The sequence below is a fragment of the Myotis nattereri genome (genome assembly GCF_964212035.1).
Source record: "Myotis nattereri genome assembly, chromosome: 2".
NCBI lineage: Eukaryota > Metazoa > Chordata > Mammalia > Chiroptera > Vespertilionidae > Myotis > Myotis nattereri.
This window is the reverse complement of record NC_138076.1, coordinates 102,894,401-102,918,083: the sequence shown is the minus strand read 5'-3', so window position 1 is coordinate 102,918,083 and position 23,683 is coordinate 102,894,401. Positions and strand designations below refer to the sequence as shown.

General features: G+C 40.3%; 1 protein-coding gene across 2 annotated transcripts in view; it reads left to right on the top strand.

Annotated features, from left to right (window-relative positions):
- Positions 1–23,683, top strand: part of ALG5 (ALG5 dolichyl-phosphate beta-glucosyltransferase) — a 331,650-nt gene that overhangs the window by 115,379 nt on the left and 192,588 nt on the right. Inside the window, exons 9-10 of one of the 2 annotated variants that reach the window (XM_081083483.1) lie at positions 1,970–2,055; positions 4,021–4,222. The exons of the other annotated variant lie outside the window; for it this stretch is intronic. Of the exons in view, the coding sequence (XP_080939609.1) occupies positions 1,970–2,055; positions 4,021–4,136 (202 nt within the window). The 3' untranslated portion in view covers positions 4,137–4,222. Of the gene's footprint in view, positions 1–1,969; positions 2,056–4,020; positions 4,223–23,683 lie in introns of those variants that run through there. 2 annotated transcript variants of the gene reach the window in all.

Below are 23,683 nucleotides of genomic sequence, written 5' to 3'. Positions count from 1 at the left end.
TGTTTCTTTGTCTCCCCATTTTGCTGCTCTTTTGTTTCTGTTTCTATGTAGTAGATCAAACTGCTATGCCTCCCAGACTTTGTGAGGTAGTCTTATGTAGTAAGTGTTTTGTGGGACCCAGTGGTGCAATTTCTTAGATCTCCTGAGCTGGTTGCTTTAGGAAAGTCTCTTGCTTGAGTTATTTGGGTTCTCCTGTTGTAGTTGTGTCTTGAATGTTATTGTTCCGTTTGTGGATGGAATCTCCTCTCAGGCTGGCTGACTATGTGGTTCACCTCTGACCATGTGAAGGGAGCAGTTGTGGAGGTGTGGTCTCCAGGTGTTTTCTCTCCTCTCTTGATATATCTCCTCCTCAGCTGGAATTCAGTTTGTAATTCCAGGTGAATGTTCTCCAATTTAGTTATATTTCCAGTCTGGCCCTGGGAGGAGGTACATGACAGGTCTGCCTATTCAGCTGCCATAATATTCAAAGTATTTCCTTCTTTCATGAGTGTCACAATTTTAGTTTACAGGAGTTTTACATAGTTCTTTTACAAACACACAGAACACTTTTATAGATTATTTTATCCTCTCAAGTAGATATTTTTACTATGATGAGAAAAAGATTAAGTGTTTTAAAAAATTGTTTTCACCGTAGCTTGTTTGGCTCAGTGAATAGAACATCGGCCTGTGGACTGAAGGGTCCCGGTTTTGATTCCAGTTAAGGGTACAAGCCCAGATTGCAAGCCCAATCCCCTTTGGGAGAGGAGGGGACATGTGGGAGGCAGCCGATCAATGATTCTCTCTCATCACTGATGTTTCTCTCTCTCCCTCTCCCTTCTCTGAAATCAATAAAAACATATTTTTTTAAATTGTTTTCATATTGAATTATCCAAATATTTGGGATTTAAACTAGTTGCATATTGGATGGTGGTGTTAGTATTGTCAAGAAAAAAACCCTCAAAATTCTGGTTGTCTGGGATCAGGGAAATCAGATAGAAGTGGGTTTTGAGCACTGGAAGTTTGAAGTGTGTTCCATGCAGTCTGGAAAGTAGGGTCATAATGACTCAAGGATGAACATCTATGCTGTAGAGACAGTTAAAAGAGTGTGGCGAAGTATAGCACAGGTAGGCATGCTTCTCTTTTTTATCTTAGTGCCAGTGAAAGGAAGCATCTGGTTGAGAGAAATTTTTAAGTAGATTTCAGAAAAACTGAGTCAGGATTCAAAAACTGTAAGAACAGATTTTACCTATACCAAGGGGCTGATTGAAGCAGAGCTTTAAGAAAGAACCTATCTCATGAATAGAAGGAAGGATAAACTGGGAATTCAGACAAGAGATGATTTTAACATTGTATGTAAAAACAAGACTTTATTTAATTCCTATGCATGTATTTAATTATATGCAAAGGGCATTCAGTTTATACTGGCTTTTCACTTTTAGTAATAATTGATACTGTTATTGTCCAGGATGGCCTGGGGAAGGGAAAAAGAAAAGACAGACCCTAAGGACCCTGTATTTAGTAAAGAAACCTTGATCCTTTGGTAGGAGAATTGTGTAATCAAGCAACTCTAAAGTCATTGAGGACATTCTGTCCAAAAGCTTCTCAGAGTTCTGTTTTATTAGCTCTCTAAATCAGTTGAAAATGCTCTCGATTCTGTACCTTGAGTTAGTTAAAACTGGGACTGAAAACCATCAGTTATAACTTTCCAAAATTAAATGTTTTCTTAGGGCCAACGGGCTGTTTTTATCTCTGGGAGTTTTGGAGTTGTGGTAGAGATATTTCTCATTTAAGTGTTATACAATGACACCAAATTATTTTATTTGCCTTAAAGCTCCTGAACTGCTTAGCTTTTATTTGATCTATGTCAATCCGACCATCAGTTTGATGATAGAAGCTTTACATCTGCCATGCAAGTTTTTTTAAAACATGCCAAGATAGAGATTTAGTTACACTCTTTTTAAAAATAAATACCAATATATTTGTATTTCAGGGCATTTGATGTAGAACTGCTTTACATAGCACAGTTCTTTAAAATTCCAATAGCAGAAATTGCTGTCAATTGGACTGAAATTGAAGGTGAGTACTATATATTTAACTGATTTTAAGAGGGGTGGGGGAAACATGAGAAAATACAGTTGCCCAGTAAAGTCAGCTGGCTCTAATGTTCCTCCTTCCTCCATCAGGGCCTCCTCAGCTGTCTTAACTCTGAGCAGCAGTTCCACAGAGCACACTGCCTATTGCCTTACTGCTTTCTATGTTTTTTCAGTCTTGGGTCTTCGGTAGGCCTACCGTCCTGCCCAAGAAATTCAGTAAAACTAACAACAAAAGACAAGATCTGAGGTTAGAAGCGAGGTGTTTTTTTTTTTCTTTTTCTTTCTTTCTTTCTTTTTTTTTTTTTTTTTTTGAGTACAGAAATTTATTTTTCACAGTTCTGGAGGCTAGGAAGTTTGAAACCAAGGTCTGGCAAGAAAGGTTTCACTCTGAGGCCTCTCTTCTTTTTTTTTTTTTTTTTTTTAATATATTTTATTGATTTTTTACAGAGAGGAAGGGAGAGGGATAGAGAGAAACATCGATGAGAAACATCAATCAGCTGCCTCCTGCACACTCCCTACTGGGTATGTGCCTGCAACCAAGGTACATGCCCTTGACCGGAATTGAACCTGGGACCTTTCAGTCCGCAGGCTGACACTCTATCCACTGAGCCAAACCGGTTAGGGCTGAGGCCTCTCTTCTTGACTTGTAGGCAGCTGCCATCTTGCTGTGCTCACATGATTTATTTCTTGTGCACACACAGGGAGCTTGATTGTCTTTTGAGATAAACTTATTTTTATCACCATTTTTTTTAGTATTGTATTATGTCATCACTCAATGATGGCCATATTGCAGGGCCATCTGAAATTTTCTCTTTAGATCAGTGATGGCGAACTTATGACACGTGTGTCAGAGGTGACATGCAAACTAATTTTTTTGGTTGATTTTTCTTTGTTAAATGTCATTTAAATATGTAAAATAAATATCAAAAATATAAATCTTTGTTTTACTATGGTTGCAAATATCAAAAAAGTTCTATATGTGATACAGCACCAGAGTTAAGTTAGGGTTTTTCAAAATGCTAACACGCCGAGCTCAAAAAGTTTGCCATCACTGCTTTAGATCCTCCCAAATTTCAGTTCACTTCAGGTTGTTTAGATTTTCTTGTTTTTCATAGAAAATACTTTAACATTGAAGATGTTTAATTCTTATGTCCATCACTTATAAATAAGGTGGGTGTGTTCATTAACTTGATTTTGGTAATCATTTCACAATATATATATATATGTATGAAATGATTACATGGTACACTTTAAATATATTTCCATTTTATTTGTCAGTTACACCTCAGTAAAGCTAGGAAAAAATAAAGAGAAAGAAGCCAGAGCACTTGGCCTTAAATCTGAAAATTGTCAGTTTTATTAGTATTGTGGTTGATCTTGGCCATGTCACCTTACCACCCAGTATCCATGACCTAATCTGTAAAATTGCAGGGTGACAGGGAGGCTCTATTCCTGATATACTAAAAAGACAGTGAAATCAAGAAATGTAAAATATTAAAACATGCTCAGATGTGTATTTTATATAATTAGCTGGACTTGGCACATTGCCATTTGGATATTACAGGACAAGAAGATGGCCTAGCTAGGGTGGCATTTATTTTAGCTGATTTTGCCTTTGGTAGAATTAGGACAAAAATTAGGTTTTTGTCTTAGATTTCATATTGCAGATTATTAATCTAGACTTGTATTATTTGTGGAGGTATACTTAATTCAATGTAGTACATATGAGCCTGAAAAATGGTGTTTAAAACATGAAAATTTCTCCCCCCAAAATCACTTTTAAATGAACAGATGGACATAAGTGTTTAACATACATGCATAATATAAATAAAATTAAGGTGCCTAGAAGCTCCCAAAAGTCATGTAGACTGACTTCTAAAATATAATTGTAAATGTATATATTTTTTGAGTTTAAATAAATTTATTTTTAATTGTTATTTAATCGCAGGTTCTAAATTAGTTCCATTTTGGAGCTGGCTACAAATGGGCAAGGACCTACTTTTTATACGACTCCGATATTTGACTGGTGCCTGGAGGCTTGAACGAACCAGGAAAATGAATTAGGTTATTTGCTATTTTTTATTGTATTATGTATTATTGTAACATTATTTCATTTGAATTAAAATTTTAAATAAAGCTGAGATAAGCCTATGCCATTGTCTGCCTTTTGATAATTTTCAAGAATTCACTGCCATAAGTAAAAATTTTTATACATCTTTTGGACCAAAACAAATTTTAAGGTATTTGTAACAAAAGTCAGATTTTCTTTTGCTTTAGCAATTCTGTTTATTTAGATTATCACTATGAATCTGAGAAATATAATTTTTAAGCAAGACAGAAGCAGTTATTTCTGCTCTAAGGTACCTTGCATAATTCTCACAAACTTAAATATAAACCACAACCATGTAACGGTGTTTAGAGATTTAAAAATAAAGTTAACAGCTCTGGCCAGGTGGCTCAGTTGGTTGAAGCATGGTCCCATGCACCAAAAAAGTTTGCTGGTTTGATTCCCAGTCAGGGCACATATCTAGGTTGCAGGTTCGATGCCTAATTGGGGTGCATACAGTAGGCAACCAGTCGATGTTTCTCACATTGATGTTTTTCTCTCTTTTTCTTCTTTCCTCTCTAAAATCAATAACAACATATCCTCAGGTGAGGATTTAAAACAATAACAAAATAAAGTTAATATATATTTATTTTGTTTTTTAAAGGCATGGAAATATGTGATTTATTTTTTAAATCATTATTTTTCAATTACAGTTGATATACAAAATTATATGAGTTTCAGGTACACACATTAGATAACTTACTGAGTGATCATCCAATAAATCTCATCCCATCTAACACCATACATAGTCATTAGAATATTATTGATTATATTCCCTATGCTATACTTTACATCCCCATGACTATTCTGTAACAACTAATTTGTACCTTTTAATCCCTTTTTCATCCATCCTCCCTAACTCCTCCCATCTGGCAACCTTCGAAATGTTTTTTGTATCTACAAGTCTGTTTCTATTCTGCTTCATTTGTTTTGTTTTGTTTTAAAGTGTTGATAGATATGTACTGTCATTTTACTGTTCATATTTTTCTGTCTATATTTTCTTTTATTATTGTCATTTTTATCCTTTTTTCTTCTTCTTTCATAATACCCTTTAACATTTCATGTAATACTGGTTTGGTGATGATGACCTTTACTTTTTAATTGTCTGGAAAGCTCTTTATATATTGTTCAATTCTAAATGATAGCTTTGCTGGGTAGAGAAATCTTGGTTGTAGGTTCTTGCTTTCATAACTGAATATTTCTTGCCACTCCCTTCTGGCCTGCAAAGTTTCTATTGAGAAATCAGCTGACAGTCTTATGGGAGGACTCCCTTGTAGGTAAGTAACTGCTTTTCTCTTGCTGCTTTTAAGATTCTGTGTCTTTAACCTTTTGTATTTTAATTATGATGTGTCTTGGTGTAGGTCTCTTTGGGCTCATCTTATTTGGGGCTCTCTTTACTTCCTGGACTTGTATGTCTGTTTTTTTTTACTAGATTAGGGGAGTTTTCTGTCATTTTTTCAAAAGGGTTTTTAATTTCTTGCTCTCTCTCTTCTCCTTTCAGCACTCCTATAATGCAAATGTTGGTACCTTTGAAGTTGTTCTAGAGCACTGGTTCTCAACCTTCCTAATGCCGCGACCCTTTAATACAGTTCCTAATGTTGTGGTGACCCCCAACCGTAAAATTATTTTCGTTGCTACTTCATAACTGTAATTTTGCTACTGTTATGAATTGTAATGTAAATATCTGACATGCAGGATGTATTTTCATTGTTACAAATTGAACATAATTAAACCATAGTGATTAATCACAAAAGCAATATGTAATTATATATGTGTTTTCCGATGGAATTAGGCGATCCCTGTGAAAGGGTCGTTCGACCCCCAAAGGGGTCATGACCCACAGGTTGAGAACCGCTGTTCTAGAGGCTTATACACTATCCTCATTATGAGGCGGGGTGGGGAGGGGGAGAGAAGGGGGCTTTTTTTTTTTTTTTTTTTTGCTGTTCTGATTGGGTTTTTTGATTCCTTATATTCCAAATGGCTGATTTGATTCTCCACTTTATTTACTGTTGATTCCCTGTGAGTTATCTTCATTTCAGTTAGCATATCCATCATTTTTGACTGCTTCTTTTTTATGATTTCCATGTCCCTTTTTATGCTTTTGAAGCTCTCACTGATTTCATTGAGCATCCTTATAACCCAGCGGTTCTCAACCTGTGGGTCAAACGACCCTTTCACAGGGGTTGCCTAAACACATATATAATTACATATTGTTTTGTGATGAATCACTATGCTTTAATTATGTTCAATTTGTAACAATGAAATGGGGTCACCACAACATGAGGAACTGTTTTAAAGGGTTGCGACATTAGGAAGGTTGAGAACCACTGTTACAACCAGTGTCTTGAACCCTGCATCTAGTAGATTACTTGTCTCCATTTTGTTTAATTCTTTTTCTGGAGTTCTGTTCTTTCATTTGGGACAGAACAGAACTTTCATTTTATTTCCTTATTTTGGTAGACTCCCTGTGATTTTTTTCTGTGTATTAGGTAGATCTGCTACATCTCCCAGGCTTGGTAGAGTGGCCTTATTTAGTAAGTGCCCTGTAGGGTCCAGTGGCACAGACCCCGATCACTCAAGCTGGACATTCCAGGTGCACCCCCGAACCCCATTATGTGGGATATAGTTTAGCCTTGATTACTGTTGGCACATCAATGGGAGGGATTTATCCCCAGATCAATCTTCTGCAAGGACTTGCTGTTACCACTCACCACTGTGGAGTATTAGCTGTGCAGGGGCCCACCCCACAGAGCAGGACTTACTTAGCAGGGCTCTGGTTCCCACTGAGTATTCCCCTTGAGTGTGTTACTTGTCGAGGTGGTTGGGTAGTGTGGCTTTGATGTGGTCTGAAGCTGTCCACTGAGAGTGCTGGCTGTGGGGCCTCCTGGAAGGTGCAGACCAAGGTCAGCCACTGCCTCTGTTCTTCCTGTGGCCACCAGCATGAGCTGCAAAGCAATCTTCAGATGGTGGCTACTTGTGCATGGCTTAGAGGTGCCCAGGTGAGGCCAAGCTGCAACGCAAGGCCAGTTGCTGCTAGTTCCGAGCCTGGGGCCACTTAGTGATAGGTCTGAGGCATGTTGAGACCAGATAATGCTTGTTTGAGAGATCCTAGGAAAGTATGAAGCATGAGCCAAGACGGGCCATTTGTATGGGAATGCCACTGGAAACAGCTTGGGTGGGCCCAATCGTTGGGTTGGGCAGGGTCTCAGGGAATTACCAAGGCAGGGCAAAGAATGTGAGCCATGTTGATGGAGATGAACATATGGCGCCTGCCTGCTGGGTCTGTGGGGATAGGAGTCTCAGAAAAGGAATAATGGCCTCTGCTAGCACTTTCAGCTGCCCCTCCATATCTTACTCTGATGCCAGATAATTCAGTTCTGCCCTGTATGTCCCTGGTGCTGTTTGAGCACCTGCCCCACTGCTGGAGCTCAGAACAAATGAGTCCTGGTAAGACCATTTAGAGGCCCTTTAAAAGGAACTGCCTGAGACTCCAGCAGCCTCCATCTCAGCCAAAATCCCCACTGGTTTTTATAGCCAGAAGTTATGGGGACTTCTCTTCCTGGCACTGGAACTCTGTGTTGCAGATGTCTGGTGTGGGGATGGGTAGCCTGCAGCTGAGATATCCCTCCCAATTTTTATCATCAGACATGGGTGTGGAACTAGCTTTTCTGCCTTTCTGCCCCTTCTACCAGTGTCCATGTGGCTTCTTTATATCCTTAGTTGTAGTAGGACTTCATTCAGCTAGATTTCAGGGCATTCTGAAGGATAGTTGTTCTGTAGTTTGTTTGTAATTTTCATGCATTTGTAGGAGGATGCGAGAACCACATTTACCTACACTGCCATTTTGACTGGAAGTCAGTGTTAACATATGTTTAAATATATACAATTTATACATTAAAGATGAGGATATAGGCTCAGTCATAAAGGTATCCACTGTCTTATTTTTCTCCTTCCTAATTTATATATGTGTACTAGAGGACTGGTGCATGAAACTCGTGCATGGGGGGGTCCCTCAGCCCATCCTGCACCCTCTCCAATCCAGGACATATCCCTCACAGCCTGGGACCACTGGCTCCTAACCATTCGCCTGCCTGCCTGCCTGATCACCCCTAATCACCTCTGCCTGGCGGCCTAATGCCCCTAACTGCTCCCCTGCCAGCCTGATTGCCCCTAACCACCTCTGCCTGATGGCCTGACCACCCCCTAACTGTTCCCCTGCCAGCCTGATCACCCCCTAACTGCTCCCCTGCTGGACTGATCGCCCGTAACTGCCTCTGCCTGCTGGCCTGATCACCCCCTAACTGCTCCCCCCTGCCAGCCTGTCATCCCCTAACTGCTCCCCGCTGCCAGCCTGATCGCCCCCTAACTGCCTTCCCTCCCCTGCTGGCCTGCTGGCCCCTAACTGCCCTCCCCTGCTGGCCTGATGGCCCCTAACTGCCCTCCCCTGCCGGCTTGATGGCCTCTAACTTCCCTCCCCTGCTGGCCTGATGGCCCCTAACCACCTCAGTCCCCACCTTTGTGGCTTTGTCCGGAAGGACGTTCAGAAGATGTCCAGTCTAATTAGCATAGTACCCTTTTATTAGTATAGATCAGTGATGGCGAACATTTTGAGCTCAGCATGTCAGCATTTTGAAAAACCCTAATTTGACTCTGGTGCCGTGTCACATATAGAAATTTCTTGATATTTGCAACCATAGTAAAACAAAGACTTATATTTTTGATATTTATTTTATATATTTAAATGCCATTTAACAAAGAAAAATCAACCAAAAAAATGAGTTCGCGTGTCACCTCTGACACGCGTGTCAAAGGTTCACCATCACTGGTATAGATTGTACTTACTCCCTTCCCACCTTCCCTCTTGAGTTTATGTCATTAGAAATTGGAAATTTTTTATTAAAAAGTAAAAGTATTTTAATATTAATAAATGTACTTAACATCAGAAGCCTTTTTTTGAGATACTGTAAAGACTCATATATAGCAATTAAAAAATAAATGAACTCCTAAAAACATCACTTTGATGTTTTAGAGAAACTAATAATAATACCTAACATTGAGTGCTTAGTGTATCGCAGTCACTGTTCTAAGCTCTTAGTACAAAACGACTCATCTAACTTTTGTAACAAAAGAGGAAAAAGTGAGGCAACAAAGGGTTTACTTGCCCAAGGTCACACAGCTAGGCAATAGTGGAATCATTATTCTAGTCCAGTGATGACAAACCTTTTGAGCTCGGCGTGTCATCATTTTGAAAAACCCTAACTTAACTCTGGTGCTGTGTCACATATAGAAATTTTTTTATATTTGCAACCATAGTAAAACAAAGATTTATATTTTCATATTTATTTTATATATTTAAATGCCATTTAACAAAGAAAAATCAACCAAAAAAATGGGTTCACGTGTCACCTCTGACACGCATGTCATAGGTTCGCCATCACTGTTCTAGTCCATGTAGTCCGGATCCAAAGTCTACTCTCTTTATCTATGCTACCAGTTCCTGAAAGTACAAAAATTGCAGATATGTAAATAAAAAGTTACCAAAATACATTAAATATAACACTTTAAAGATAAAATTTTCCGAGTAGTTTCAACAACAATACCATTACATCTGCATTAGACAATAGGCTTCTAGAAAATAGAAACCATTACTTTCCCAAATTAGTATTCCCAGTACAGTGCTTAGCATATGGTGAACACTTAATACTTAGGAAGTGATTAAACTTCATTTACTATCAGATTTTGAGAGCACTTAAGTCACGTAAGTGAACAGAACAAAGCAAGGCTAATTATGCAAATAGAAATGATAGAAAGCAAATAAAAGAATGACCATGAGCATTTACAAAAATTAAAGTAAAGGCCTTGAACCAAAAATAAGATCCTTAATGGGACTATAAGACAATAAAACAATTTGCTGTTCTCTGTATGCTGGTGATAGAATGCATATTTGAAACGTAATAAGAATTTTGAGTGGAAGTGTCAATATTTTTTTATCCAGGAACACTATTAAGAAAGGTTTCTGATATCCTTGATACCAGTGTACCTTTCTAATAACAAATTTACTGAAGCTAACAGCATAGTATGGAATCTCAGGCAGTCTGTGAGAGAAAAGGTAGTTTAGCTTGTTGACATTTCAGAGCTTGCTAACAAAACAAAAAAAAGTAGCCATAGCAAAAGTGAAAATACTAGCTACTATCATTTTACTGTGTGCAAGAAACTGTGATAAGAGTTTTGTATGCAGAGAGAGAAACCAAGATGGCGGCATAGGTTAACGCCGGAGTTTGCTGCCTCGAACAACCACTTCAAAAAACAACTAAAAGACGGAACGGACATCATCCAGAACCACAGGAAGGCTGGCTGAGTGGAAATTCTACAACTAGGAGGAAAGAGAATATCATACCCAGACTCAGAGGAGGCGCAGTGCTGAAGTGAAATACTAAGGTGTGGAGTGCATGCGGAGTGGGCTGGAGGCGGAGGGCGAGGTTGTTGTATTCAATTGGGAGGGAGTTTCAGACTCTGAGCTCCAGATCCGGGCGAGTCTCTAGGGACCCAGACTCAAACAGGAGAAGCGGGACTGTCTGGCTTCAGTCGGAACTCGAAGGCAGCTTTCTCTCTGAGGTTTGCAGCGGTTGCTGGGACTCTGTGAGGCAGAGCCCCTAGGGACGGAACTGAGAGCAGCCATAACTGCTCGCTCCGGCCCGCCCTGTAGATCCCCGCCCAAGCCATGCACAGAGCCATTTGCCGGATAGCCTTAGGCAAAGGTGAGATTAGCATCTCCCTAGAGGACAGAAGTTCTCCCACTGCAGACACAGCTGATTCTCACAGCCAGTTGGCCTGGAGGTCAAATCCCCCCCCCCCCCCAGTATTACCTACAACAATCAAGGCTTAACTACAACAAGACTGCGCACAAAGACCACTAGGGGGTGCACCAAGAAAGCATAAAAAATGCAGAGACAAAGAAACAGGACAAAATTGTCAATGGAGGATATTGAGTTCAGAACCATACTTTTAAGGTCTCTTAAGAACTGTCTAGAAGCCGCCGATAAATGTAGTGAGATCCTCAAGAAATCTAATGAGACCCTCGATATTATGATAAAGAACCAACTAGAAATTAAGCATACATGGACTGAAATAACGAATACTATACAGACTCCCAACAGCAGACCAGAGGACCGCAAGAATCAAGGCAAAGATTTGAAATGTGAAGAAGCAAAAAACACCCAACCAGAAAAGCAAAATGAAAAAAGAATCCGAAAATACGAAGATAGTGTAAGGAGCCTCTGGGACAGCTTCAAGCGTACCAACATCAGAATTATAGGGGTGCCAGAAGATGAGAGAGAGCAAGATATTGAAAACCTATTTGAAGAAATAATGACAGAAAACTTCCCCCACCTGGTGAAAGAAATAGACTTACAGGTCCAGGAAGCGCAGACAACCCCAAACAAAAGGAATCCAAAGAGGACCACACCAAGACACATCATCATTAAAATGCCAAGAGCAAAAGACAAAGAGAGAACCTTAAAAGCAGCAAGAGAAAGAAAGTCAGTTACCTACAAGGGAATACCCATACGACTGTCAGCTGATTTCTCAACAGAAACTTTGCAGGCCAGAAGGGAGTGGCAAGAAATATTCAAAGTGATGAATGCCAAGAACCTACAACCAAGATTACTTTATCCAGCATAGCTATCATTCAGAACTGAAGGTCAGATAAAGAGCTTCACAGATAAGGAAAAGCTAAAGGAGTTCATCACCACCAAACCAGGATTATATGAAATGCTGAAAGGTATCCTTTAAGAAGAGGAAGAAGAAGAAAAAGGTAAAGATACAAATTATGAACAACAAACATGCATCTATCAACAAGTGAATCAAAGAATCAAGTGAATAAATAATCTGGTGATCATAATAGAATCAGGGACATAGAAAGGGAATGGACTGACTATTCTTGGGGGGAAAAGGGTGTGGGAGATTTGGGAAGAGACTGGACAAAAAAATTGTGCACCTATGGATGAGGACAGTGGGTGGGGAGTGAGGGCGGAGGGTGGGGTGGGAACTGGGAGGAGGGGAGTTATGGGGGGAAAAAGAGGAACAAATGTAATAATCTGAACAATAAAGATTTAATTTAAAAAAAAAAGTTTTGTATGCAATGTTTAATTTGATCAAATTACTCCCACCTCACAAATGAAGAAATAGGTTTAGACAAGTAATTTGCTCAAGATCATACAAGTAGCCAGTAGTCATGCTTCTCTTGAAACAAAAAATAGGAAACAAAAGATCATGGGGCATTATCAAAATTGAGAGTATAATCTGATTAATACCAGACAACTTGGTCATTTATTTTCTTTGACTTGTTTTGTTTTGTTATTTTGGTGTTTTTTTTATTTGTTCTTATATAATACTTATTTTGGAGTTTATTTGACTTGAGATCATACCTGGATGGTACTGTGCTTCTGGACATCTCTAATTCTATATAGTTGTGTACTTCCACTATTCATAGTTCATTCTCCAGTTCTAGTTTCCATTTTCTTTATCCAGTTATAATTTTCTTAAGAGTAGGGATCTTGCCTTTTATTTTCTTTGTGTATCTCCATAACATCTTAAATTGCAATTGTCCAATAAAGGCTTTCAAAATGGTTAGATAATGCTACCACTTCATGTATCAAAAAAAAATTATACTTACAAGGTTATCCATTTTATTGACAGCTAAATACCCTGAAGAAGCAGTTTAGTATGTTGCTTTGTGCTTGTACAAAGGCATGAAATCCACAAATTATTTTACTATGTTAATCCAATAAAGGACTCTATAAAGTGATACATTTGTCACTGATTTTGAATATTCCAGTTAATGTTTTGATAGTCACAAAAAATACATTCCCAGATTTTATTCTGCCTAGGTTTTCTTTCTGTATGCTCTATTTTCTTTATTTGAAACTCATCCCATGATCAGTTGACATAGTAATAGAGTGCTCTCCATGTACAAGCAAAAAAAATCCTCTCCCTGCTCTCTGAGGACTTTACATTTCCTGGAAATCTCATCGGTAGAACCACATAGATATTTATACCGGAAGCATGCAGCCCATCTTCAACTTACAAGTGAGTTTCATCCAAGCTGGTTTATAAATCAGTTGTTTGGAACCAACGAGGCATTTTACCATGAAAATAAGGTTAAAAATGATGGTTCAGCCCTAGCTGCTTTGGCTGAGTGTATAGGGCGTCGGCCTGCAGACTGAAGGGTCCCAGGTTCGATTCTGGTCAAGGGCACATGCCCAGGTTGTGGGCTCGGTCTCTAGTAGGGGGTGTGCAGGAGGCAGACAATTAATAATTCTTTATTATCATTGATATTTCTATCTCTCCTTCTCCCTGCCTCTCTGAAGTCAATAAAAATATATATTTTTTAAAAAAGGATGGTTCAAAAACTGCTTCAAGGGAATGGAAGATGGCAGCCAACAGGATTGCAGTGAGGGAAGAGTATGAGTGAGAGGGAGCGAAAGGGGAGTGTGGGGCGTGTGTGTGTGTGTGTGTGTGTGTGTGTGTGTGTGTAAGGGACAGCTATATTCCACAGGACTGTTGGGGGCTGATAGATCAGGCTCCCCTAGCTGGGCAGATTCTACTACTGCTGCAGTCTCCCAGGGTATCCCAGAGACCATGCCATCTTGAAGGGGAGAGCAGCCTCACCTCCACCTGGGGAGACCTCGGATGCCACCCGGGAGCCTACAGCCACACCAACCAGGGACCTGATGCCTCAGCTGCGAACCCAGGGAAGCCGAGACTCCAGCCTCCCCGGCAGCAGGCTCCTAAGGAGTTTGTCCAGAGGGAAACAAAATGGTGGCCAAGTAGGTGGACATGTCCTGCGCCTTCTCACGGAGCAGATAGAAGAAACAGCTGAATTGAATAACATCCACCCAGAATTGGCAAACTAAATACAGCTGGTGGGACAATCCATGGCCGGAAAGGACGAGGAATGCCTGGAGAATGGTAGGATCAGGGAACTGGGCTGGAGAGAGAAGCAAGCAACAGGGTCTAGGCCAGTGGTTCTCAACCTGTGAGTCGCGACCCCTTTGGCGGTAGAACAACCCTTTCACAGGTGTTGCCTAAGACCATCCTGCATATCAGATATTTACATTATTCATAACAGTAGCAACATTACAGTTATGAAGTAGCAACAAAAATAATTTTATGGTTGGGTCACAACATGAGGAACTGTACTTAAAGGGCCAGAAGGTTGAGAAGCACTGGCTAGGGCCCAGTGATGGCAAACCTATGACATGTGTGTCAGAGGTGACACGCGAACTAATTTTTTTAGTTGATTTTTCTTCGTTAAATGGCATTTAAATATATAAAATAAATATCAAAAATATAAGTCTTTGTTTTACTATGGTTGCAAATATCAAAAAATTTCTATATGTGACACGGCACCAGAGTTAAGTTAGGGTTTTTCAAAATGCTGACACGCTGAGCTCAAAAGGTTCGCCATCACTGGGCTAGGCAGTGGTTCTCAACCTTCCTAATGCCGCGACCCTTTAATACAGTTCCTCATTTTGTGGTGACCCCCAACCATAAAATTATTTTCATTGCTACTTCATAACTGTAATTTTGCTACTGTTATGAATCATAATGTAAATATGTGATATGCAGGATGTATTTAGGTGACCCTTGTGAAAGGGTCCGCAGGAAACTGCGCTGCACCAAGTCCGCATCCCTTGGGGACGTGTAACACTCGAATGTGCAAGGGGGTCCACAGAGCTGCTGGCAGCGGGGGACTCTATATCTGGGTCCACAGCCATGGGCGGCTGTGCCCAGAGAGGCAGCTTAAAGTTCTGCACCGGCTGTGCAGTGTCGGGGGCGAGGGGGCAGGGGGGGGCGCAGTGGCACAGTTGCTCTGTCTTTATATTTTCCTTGCTTTTGCTCACTGAACCCAGTACATAGGATCTTTCAATTCAAACACTAACCGAGGCTGCAATGCAGGGGAAGGTGGTTTTGTGGAAGCAGGGGAGCAAAATAAGGAGAGGTGACCAGGAAGCCAGCTCTGTTCCAGTCCCTCTAACCTTGAACATCCATTTTTCTCCTGCGGACCAGGCTCCTCCTGGATGCGCAGCCGCACCTAGCCTTGGACTAGGCAGGGAAACAAGGATTCTGAATTCCCCCAGGGAGCCCTTAGAGACTGGATTGAGTGGCAATTTGGTCCCAGAAACTAATACAGCAACACTGCCACCTAGAGCCTGTATCAGAAATAGACGCTTCTGTAAATACAGTGGGGCCTTGACTTCCAAGTGTCCTGACTAACGAGGTTGTCGAGATACGAGCCATCTCTCAGCCGATTTTTTGCTTTGAGTTGCGAGCTAAAATTCGGGATACGAGCCAGCTTCAGATACCCCACCGCTAGTTGGCACAGCGAACATCACAGTGAATGCCACAACATCAGCCCAGGATCACGTGTCTCACTCGTTCACTTTAAGCAGTTAGCTCTTAGTTGAAGCATCAGTGTTGTGCTCGCATTTGTGCTTGCAGTTATTTTGCAAAACTTCATTTTTTCAACCATGGATCTGAAGAAAGTAAGTGCGAAGGACAGTGCTGAGAAGAAGAAGCAGATGATGTGCATTGAATTAAAGAAAGGAATTATCGAAAAAGATGACCAAGGTGTGCATGTAATCGACGTGGCGAAGCAGTACGAGCATAGCACTTCTATGATCTGCACCATACTGAAGCAGAAGGAGTCGATACAGGCTACAACTCCAGCCAAGGGCATTAAAATAATTTCTAAACAGTGGACATCTATCCATGAAAATATGGAGAATCTGCTAATGGTGTGGTTAACGGAGAAGCAGCTCGCAGGATATACCGTGATGAAGGCTATAATCTGCGAAAAGGCCCGAGCTATTTACGCTGATTTGCTGCAACAGACCCCAGGCACTTCAATGGACGAGGCATCAGGCAAGCCCTTTAAAGCCAGTCGGGGCTGGTTCGAAAATTTTAAAAAGAGGACCGGCATTCACTCCGTTGTCAGACATGGTGAGGCAGCGAGCGCAGATATAAAGGAAGGTGACATCAATGAGCTCATTGAGGAGCACTCCAAGGAACTGACAACGCAGGAGCTAAAGGAGCTCCTCCAACTCCATCAGCATCTTTAAGTCATTTGATCTCCAAGGTAACTGCTGTACATTAAACTTAATAAAACAAGTTTATTGCACTACATTCTATTGTTCAGTATTGTGTTTTTATATAAAATTCGTTATTTTTAAATACATTTTTCTTATTTAAAAACATTTAACAAAACAATTGCGGTGTTTTTTGGGTGTCCGGAACAGATTAATGGCATTTCAATTCATTGTAATGGTGAAAATTGATTGGACATACGAGTAATTTGAGTTACGAGCTCTGTCACGGAATGAATTAAACTCGGAAGTCAAGGCCCCACTGTATGTCTGAAAGAAGGCAGACAAACAAAGCTGGCAGATTGATGCCCCCTGCTTGAAAATAAGTCTGTGGAATCTGACATAGAGGAGCGATGGGTCACTGGAAACTTCAACATGGTGCTATTTAACAGGAAACTGAGACATGACAGACAGAACAGTTGAGAGGGGTCTTAAACCAGCTGCTAGGGGACATTAAAACTCAGCTGACGTGAATGACCTTCACTACTTCACTTTTTTATTTTTTACCTTTTACTAAACAAATTTTTTCTTTATTTTATTTTTATTATCATTAGACTTTTACTTTTTTGGGGTTTTTTGTGTTGTTGTTTTTTTATTGCTTAAAGTATTACAAAGGGTATTACATATGTGTCCTTCCCCCCCGCCCCCACCCTTGGCAATCCCTTGGCCTCCCCTACCCCCCAGTGACTTATGTCCATTGGTTATGCTTATATGCATGCATACAAGTCCTTCGGTTGATCTCTTACCCCCCTCCCTCCTGCCCCCAACCCTCCCCAGCCTTCCCACTGCAGTTTGACAATCTGTTTGAGGCAGCTCTGTCTCTGTATCTATTATTGTTCAAAAGTTTATAATGGTCTTTATTATCCATGAGTGAGTGAGATCATGTGGTATTTTTCCTTCCTTGACTGGCTTAGTTCACTTAGCATAATGCTCTCCAGTTCCATCCATGCCGCTGCAAATGGTACGAGTTCCTTCTTTTTTACAGCAGCATAGTATTCCATCGTGTGGATGTACCACAGTTTTCTAATCCATTCATCTACTGATGGGCACTTAGGCTGTTTCCAGATCTTAGCTATGGTGAATTGTGCTGCTATGAACATAGGGGTGCATATATCCTTTCTGATTGGTGTTTCTGGTTTCTTGGGATATATTCCTAGAAGTGGGATCACAGGGTCAAATGGGAGTTCCATTTTCAGTTTTTTGAGGAAACTCCATACTGTCTTCCATAGTGGCTGCACCAGTCTGCATTCCCACCAGCAGTGCACGAATGATCGCTTTTCTCCACATCCTCTCCAGCACTTGTCATTTGTTGATTTGTTGATGATAGCCATTCTGACAGGTGTGAGATGGTACCTCATTGTTGTTTTTATTTGCATCTCTCGGATGATTAGTGACTTTGAGCATGTCTTCATATATCTTTTGGCTTTCTGAATGTCCTCTTTTGAAAGGTGTCTATTTAGGTCCTTTGGCCATTTTTTGATTGGATTGTTTATCTTCCTTTTGTTAAGTTGTATGAGTTCCCTATAAGTTTTGGAGATTAGGCCCTTATAAGATATGACATTGGCAAATATGTTTTCCCATGCAGTGGGTTTTCTTGTTGTTTTGTTGATGGTTTCTTTTGCTGTGCAGAAGCTTTTTATTTTGATGTAGTCCCATTTGTTCATTTTCTCTTTAGTTTCAAGTGCCCTGTATCAGTGAAGAAATTGCTACGGCATATGTCTGAGATTTTGTTGCCTTTGGATTCTTCTAGAATTTTTATGGTTTCCCGTGGTACATTTAAGTCCTTTATCCATTTTGAGTTTATTTTTGTGTATGGTGTAAGCTGGTGGTCTAGTTTCATTTTCTTGCATATATCTGTCCAATTTTCCCAACACCATTTATTGAAGAGACTATCTTGGCTCCATTGTATGTTCTTGCCTCCTTTGTCAAATATTAATTGAGCATATTGGTTCGGGCCAATTTCTGGGCTCTCTATTCTATTCCATTGATCTATATGTCTGTTCTTGTGCCAGTACCAGGCAGTTTTGAGAACAGTGGCTTTGTAATAGAGCTTGATATCTGGTATTGAGATCCCACCTACTTTGTTCTTTCTCAGGATCGCTGCAGCCTTTCTGGGTCTTTTTTTATTCCAGATGAATTTTTGGAGAGTTCGTTCTAGATCTGTGAAGTATGCCGTTGGTATTTTAATGGGACGTGCGTTGAATTTATAGATTGCTTTGGGTAGTATGGACATTTTAATGATGTTGATTCTACAAGTCCATGAACACGGTATGTTCTTCCATCTGTTTATGTCTTCCTCTATCTCTTTTTTCAACGTCCTGTAGTTTTCTGAGTAGAGGTCTTTTACCTCTTTGGTTAAGTTTATTCCTAGGTAGCTTAATTTTTTTTGGTGTGATGGTAAATGGGATTGATTTTTTAGTCTCTCTTTCTGTAAATTCACTATTGGTGTATAGAAATGCCTCAGATTTCTCGGGGTTAATTTTGTATCCTGCTACATTGCCAAATTCATGTATTAAGTCTAGTAGTTTTTTGATGGAATCTCTAGGGTTTTGTATGTATAATATCTTGTTGTCTGCAAATAAGGACAGTTTTACTTCCTCTTTTCCAATTTGGATGCCTTTTATTTCTTCTTCTTGTCTAATAGCAATGGCTAATACATCCAGTACTACGTTGAACAGGAGTGGTGAGAGTGCGCATCCCTGTCCTGTTCCTGTTCTTAGGGGAAATGGTGTTAGTTTTTGTCCATTGAGTATAATGTTGGCTGTGGGCCTGTCATATATGGCTTTTATTATGTTGAGGTATGATCCTTCAATTCCCACCTTGCTGAGAGTTTTTATCAAAAATGGGTGTTGGATTTTGTCAAATGCTTTTTCTGCATCAATTGATATGACCAAGTGGTTTTTTTCTTTCAATTTCTTTATGTGATGTATCACGTTTATTGATTTGCAGATATTTTACCATCCTTACATCCATGGGATAAATCCTCCTTGGTCATGGTGTATGATCTTTCTGATGAACTGCTGGATCCGATTTGCTAAGATTTTGTTGAGGATTTTGGCATCTATGTTCATGAGGGATATTGGCCTGTAATTCTCTTTCATTGTGTTGTCTTTACCTGGTTTTGGTATTAGGGTGATGCTAGCTTCATAGAATGAGCTTGGAAGTGTTCCTTCCTCTTGGATTTTTTGTAGTAGTCTGAGGAGGATAGGTTTTAGTTCTTCCTTGAATGTTTGGTAAAACTCCCCTGTGAAGCCGTCTGGTCCTGGGCTTTTGTTTGCTGGAAACTTTTTGATTACTGCTTCAATTTCTTCCATAGTTATTGGCCTATTGAGATTTTTAGATTCTTCCTGATTGAGTTTTGGAATGTTGTATTTTTCTAGGGATTTGTCCATTTCCTCCAAGTTGTCTACTTTGTTGGAGTAGAGCTGTCCATAGTATTTTTTAACAATCATTTGTATTTCTGTAGGGTCTGTTGTTATTTCGCCTCTATCGTTTCTGATTTTGTTTCTTTGGGTCCTCTCTCTTTGCTCCTTGGTGGGCCTGGCTAGAGGTTTGTCAATCTTGTTTTTCCTTTCAAAGATCCAGCTCTTGGTTTCATTGATTTTCTGTATTTTTTTTTTTTTGGTCTCTATGTCATTTATTTCTGCTCTAATCTTTATTATCTCCTTCCTTCTGCTTACTCTGGGATTTTTTTGTTGCTCTCTTTCTAATTCTTTGAGTTGTAGAGTTAGATGATTTACTACCATTTTTTCTTATTTTTTGAGATAGGCCTGTAGAGCTATAAACTTCCCTCTCAGGACTGCTTTCATTGTGTCCCATAGGTTTTGGATTGTTGTGTTTTTTTTTTTTAATTAAATCTTTATTGTTCAGATTATTACATTTGTTCCTCTTTTTTTCCCCCCCATAACTCTCCTCCTCCCAGTTCCCGCCCCACCCTCTGCCCTCACTCCCCACCCACTGTCCTCATCCATAGGTGCACGATTTTTGTCCAGTCTCTTCCCGCATCTCCCACGCCCCTTCCCCCCCAAGAATAGTCAGTCCATTCCCTTTCTATGTCCCTGATTCTATTATAATCAACAGTTCATTCTGTTCATCAGATTATTTATTCACTTGATTCTTAGATTCACTTGTTGATAGATGCATATTTGTTGTTCATAATTTGTATCTTTACCTTTTTCTTTCTCTTCCTCTTCTTAAAGGGTACCTTTCAGCATTTCATATAATACTGGTTTGGTGGTGATGAACTCCTTTAGCTTTTCCTTATCTGTGAAGCTCTTTATCTGACCTTCAATTCTGAATGATAGCTATGCTGGATAAAGTAATCTTGGTTGTAGGTTCTTGGCATTCATCACTTTGAATATTTCTTGCCACTCCCTTCTGGCCTGCAAAGTTTCTGTTGAGAAATCAGCTGACAGTCGTATGGGTATTCCCTTGTAGGTAACTGAGTTTCTTTCTCTTGCTGTTTTTAAGATTCTCTCTTTGTCTTTTGCTCTTGGCATTTTAATGATGATGTGTCTTGGTGTGGTCCTCTTTGGATTCCTTTTGTTTGGGGTTCTCCGCACTTCTTGGACCTGTAAGTCCATTTCTTTCACCAGGTGGGTGAAGTTTTCTGTCATTATTTCTTCAAATAGTTTTTCAATATCTTGCTCTCTCTCATCTTCTGGCACCCCTATAATTCTGATGTTGGTACGCTTGAAGCTGTCCCAGAGGCTCCTTACACTATCTTCGTATTTTCGGATTCTTTTTTCATTTTGCTTTTCTGGTTGGGTGTTTTTTGCTTCCTCGCATTTCAAATCATTGACTTGATTCTTGCGGTCCTCTGGTCTGCTGTCGGGAGTCTGTATATTATCCTTTATTTCAGTCAGTGTATGCTTAATTTCTAGATGGTTCCCCAATATAAGATCGAGGGTCTCATTAGTTTTCTTGTAGATCTCATTAAGTTTATCGGGGGCTTCTAAACAGTTCTTGAGAGACCTTAAAAGTGTGGTTCTGAACTCTATATCTTCCATTGACAATTTTGTCCTTTTTCTTTGTCTCCGCATTTTGTTATGCTTTCTTGGTGCACCCCCTAGTGGTCTTTGTTCGCAGTCTTATAGTTCAATCTTGATTGTTGTAGCTAATTCCAGGGAGGGTTTGACCTCCAGGCCAAGTGGCTATGAGAATCAGCTGTGTCAGCAGTGAGAGAACTTCTGTCCTCTAGGGAGGTGCTAATCTAGCCTTTGCCTGAGGCTATCCGGCAAATGCCTCTGTGCAGGGCTTGGGTGGGGCGGGTCGCACAGGATCAACAGGGTGGGCCGGAGAGAGCAGTTATGGCCGCTCTCAGTCCTGTCCCCGGGGGCTCTGCCTCTCTGAGTCCCAGCAACGGCTGCAAAGCTCGGAGAGAAAGCTGCACTCGCTCTGACCGAAGCCAGACAGTCCTGCTTCTCCCGTTTGAGTCTGGGTCCCTAAAGACTCGCCTGTATCTGGAGCTCAGAGTCTGCGACTCCCTCCCGATTGAAAACGCCAACTGCACCCTCCGCCGCCAGCCTGCTCCGTGCACTCCGCACCTCAGAATTTGACTTCAGCACTGCGCCTCCTCTGAGTGTCCGTATGCGTTTCTCTTTCCTCCTAGTTGTAGGACTTCCACTCAGCCAGCATTCCTGTGGTTCTGGGTGATGTCCCTTCCATTTTTTGGTTTCTCTTTTGAAGTAGTTGTTCAAAGCAGCAAACTCCGGCGTTAACCTATGCCGCCATCTTGGTTCTCCTGGATTGTTGTGTTTTCATTGTCATTAGTTTCCAGGATGTTTTTAGTTTCTTCTTTGATCTCATTGGTAACCCAATCAATATTTAATAACATGCTATTCAGCTTCCAAGTGTTTGAGTAATTTGGGTTGTTTTTAAAAATTGTCGTTTGTTTCTAATATCATGTCATCGTGGTCTGAGAAGATGCTTGGTATGATTTCAATCTTCTTGAATTTGGGGAGACTTTGTGACCCAATATGTGGTCTATTTTTGAATATGTCCCATGAGCACTTGAGTAGAATGTATATTCCGTGGCTTTTGGGTGAAGTGTTCTGAATATGTCAATTAAGTCCATCTGATCTAGTGAGTCATTTAGGATTGCTGTTTCTTTGCTGATTGTTTGTCTAGAGGATTTATCCAGTGATGTCAGTGGTGTATTAAAGTCCCCAACTATGATTGTATTGTTGTCAATCTCTCCCTTGATATCTTCCAGGAGTTTTTTTATGTATTTGGGTGCTCCTTCATTGGGTGCATATATGTTTACCAGGGTTATATCTTCTTGTTGTATTGATCCCTTTAGTATTATGAAGTGGCCTTCCTTATCTCTTGTTATGGCCTTCACTTTGAGGTCTATTTTGTCCGATATAAGTATTGCTACCCCAGCTTTCTTTTCCTTTCCATTTGCCTGAAAGATATTTTTCCATCCCTTCACTTTCAGTCTGTGTTGAGTCCCTTCTAATGAGTTGGGTCTCTTGTAGACGGCAAATGTATGGGTCATGGTTTTTAACATTGAGCCATTTGATGTCTTTTGGTTGGAGCATTTAGTCCATTTACATTTAAAGTTATTATTGAAAGGTACTTGTTTGTAGCCATTTCTTTTTTTTTTGTGCGTTTGTTTGTTTTAAATTAAATCTTTATTGTTCAGATTATTACATTTGTTCTCTTTTTTCTCCCTATAACTCCCCTCCTCCCAGTTCCCACTCCACCCTCCTCCCTCACTCCCCACCCACTGTCCTCATCCATAGGTGCACAATTTTTGTCCAGTCTCTTCCTGCATCCCCCACACCCCTTCCCCCCCCCCCAAGAATAGTCACTCCATTCCCTTTCTATGCACCTGATTCTATTATAAATCCCCGAGGCAAGCACACTTCCTGCCCCATCCACATTTCTGCAGCAAAACTCCGCCTTAAAGCTCCACCCCTGATTAAATCAGAGGGAGGGACCTTTGCTGTTTAAATTGGTTCTTGTATTAAAAACCTTCAGTTGAGGTCATAAATTTAATCCTCCCTTCTCAGTCAGACCAATAAGCAAAGGCATTTAGTTATTATAATTATAGAATTTTTCCCAATTCAATCCGAACCTTAAACTTTTAGCTGGCAAGTCAAGTATTCACCATTTCTTAATCAGTAACATTTTTAAGAATAAACTTCAAAAATGCAAGACATTTTATCATTTGTTCAATTTAGCAAACTCCCAAAGCCTTGGGCTGCCTTTGATTGGAAGCAGGTAACCATTAAAATGCAAATTAGTTACATTCTTTTCCCAAGGATGAGAAACTGGGAAGCAAACCGGTTTTCAGAAGTTGCCACTGGCAGGAAATTTCCGCCCACCTGCTTGTTCTGTTGGGGGAAGGGAGG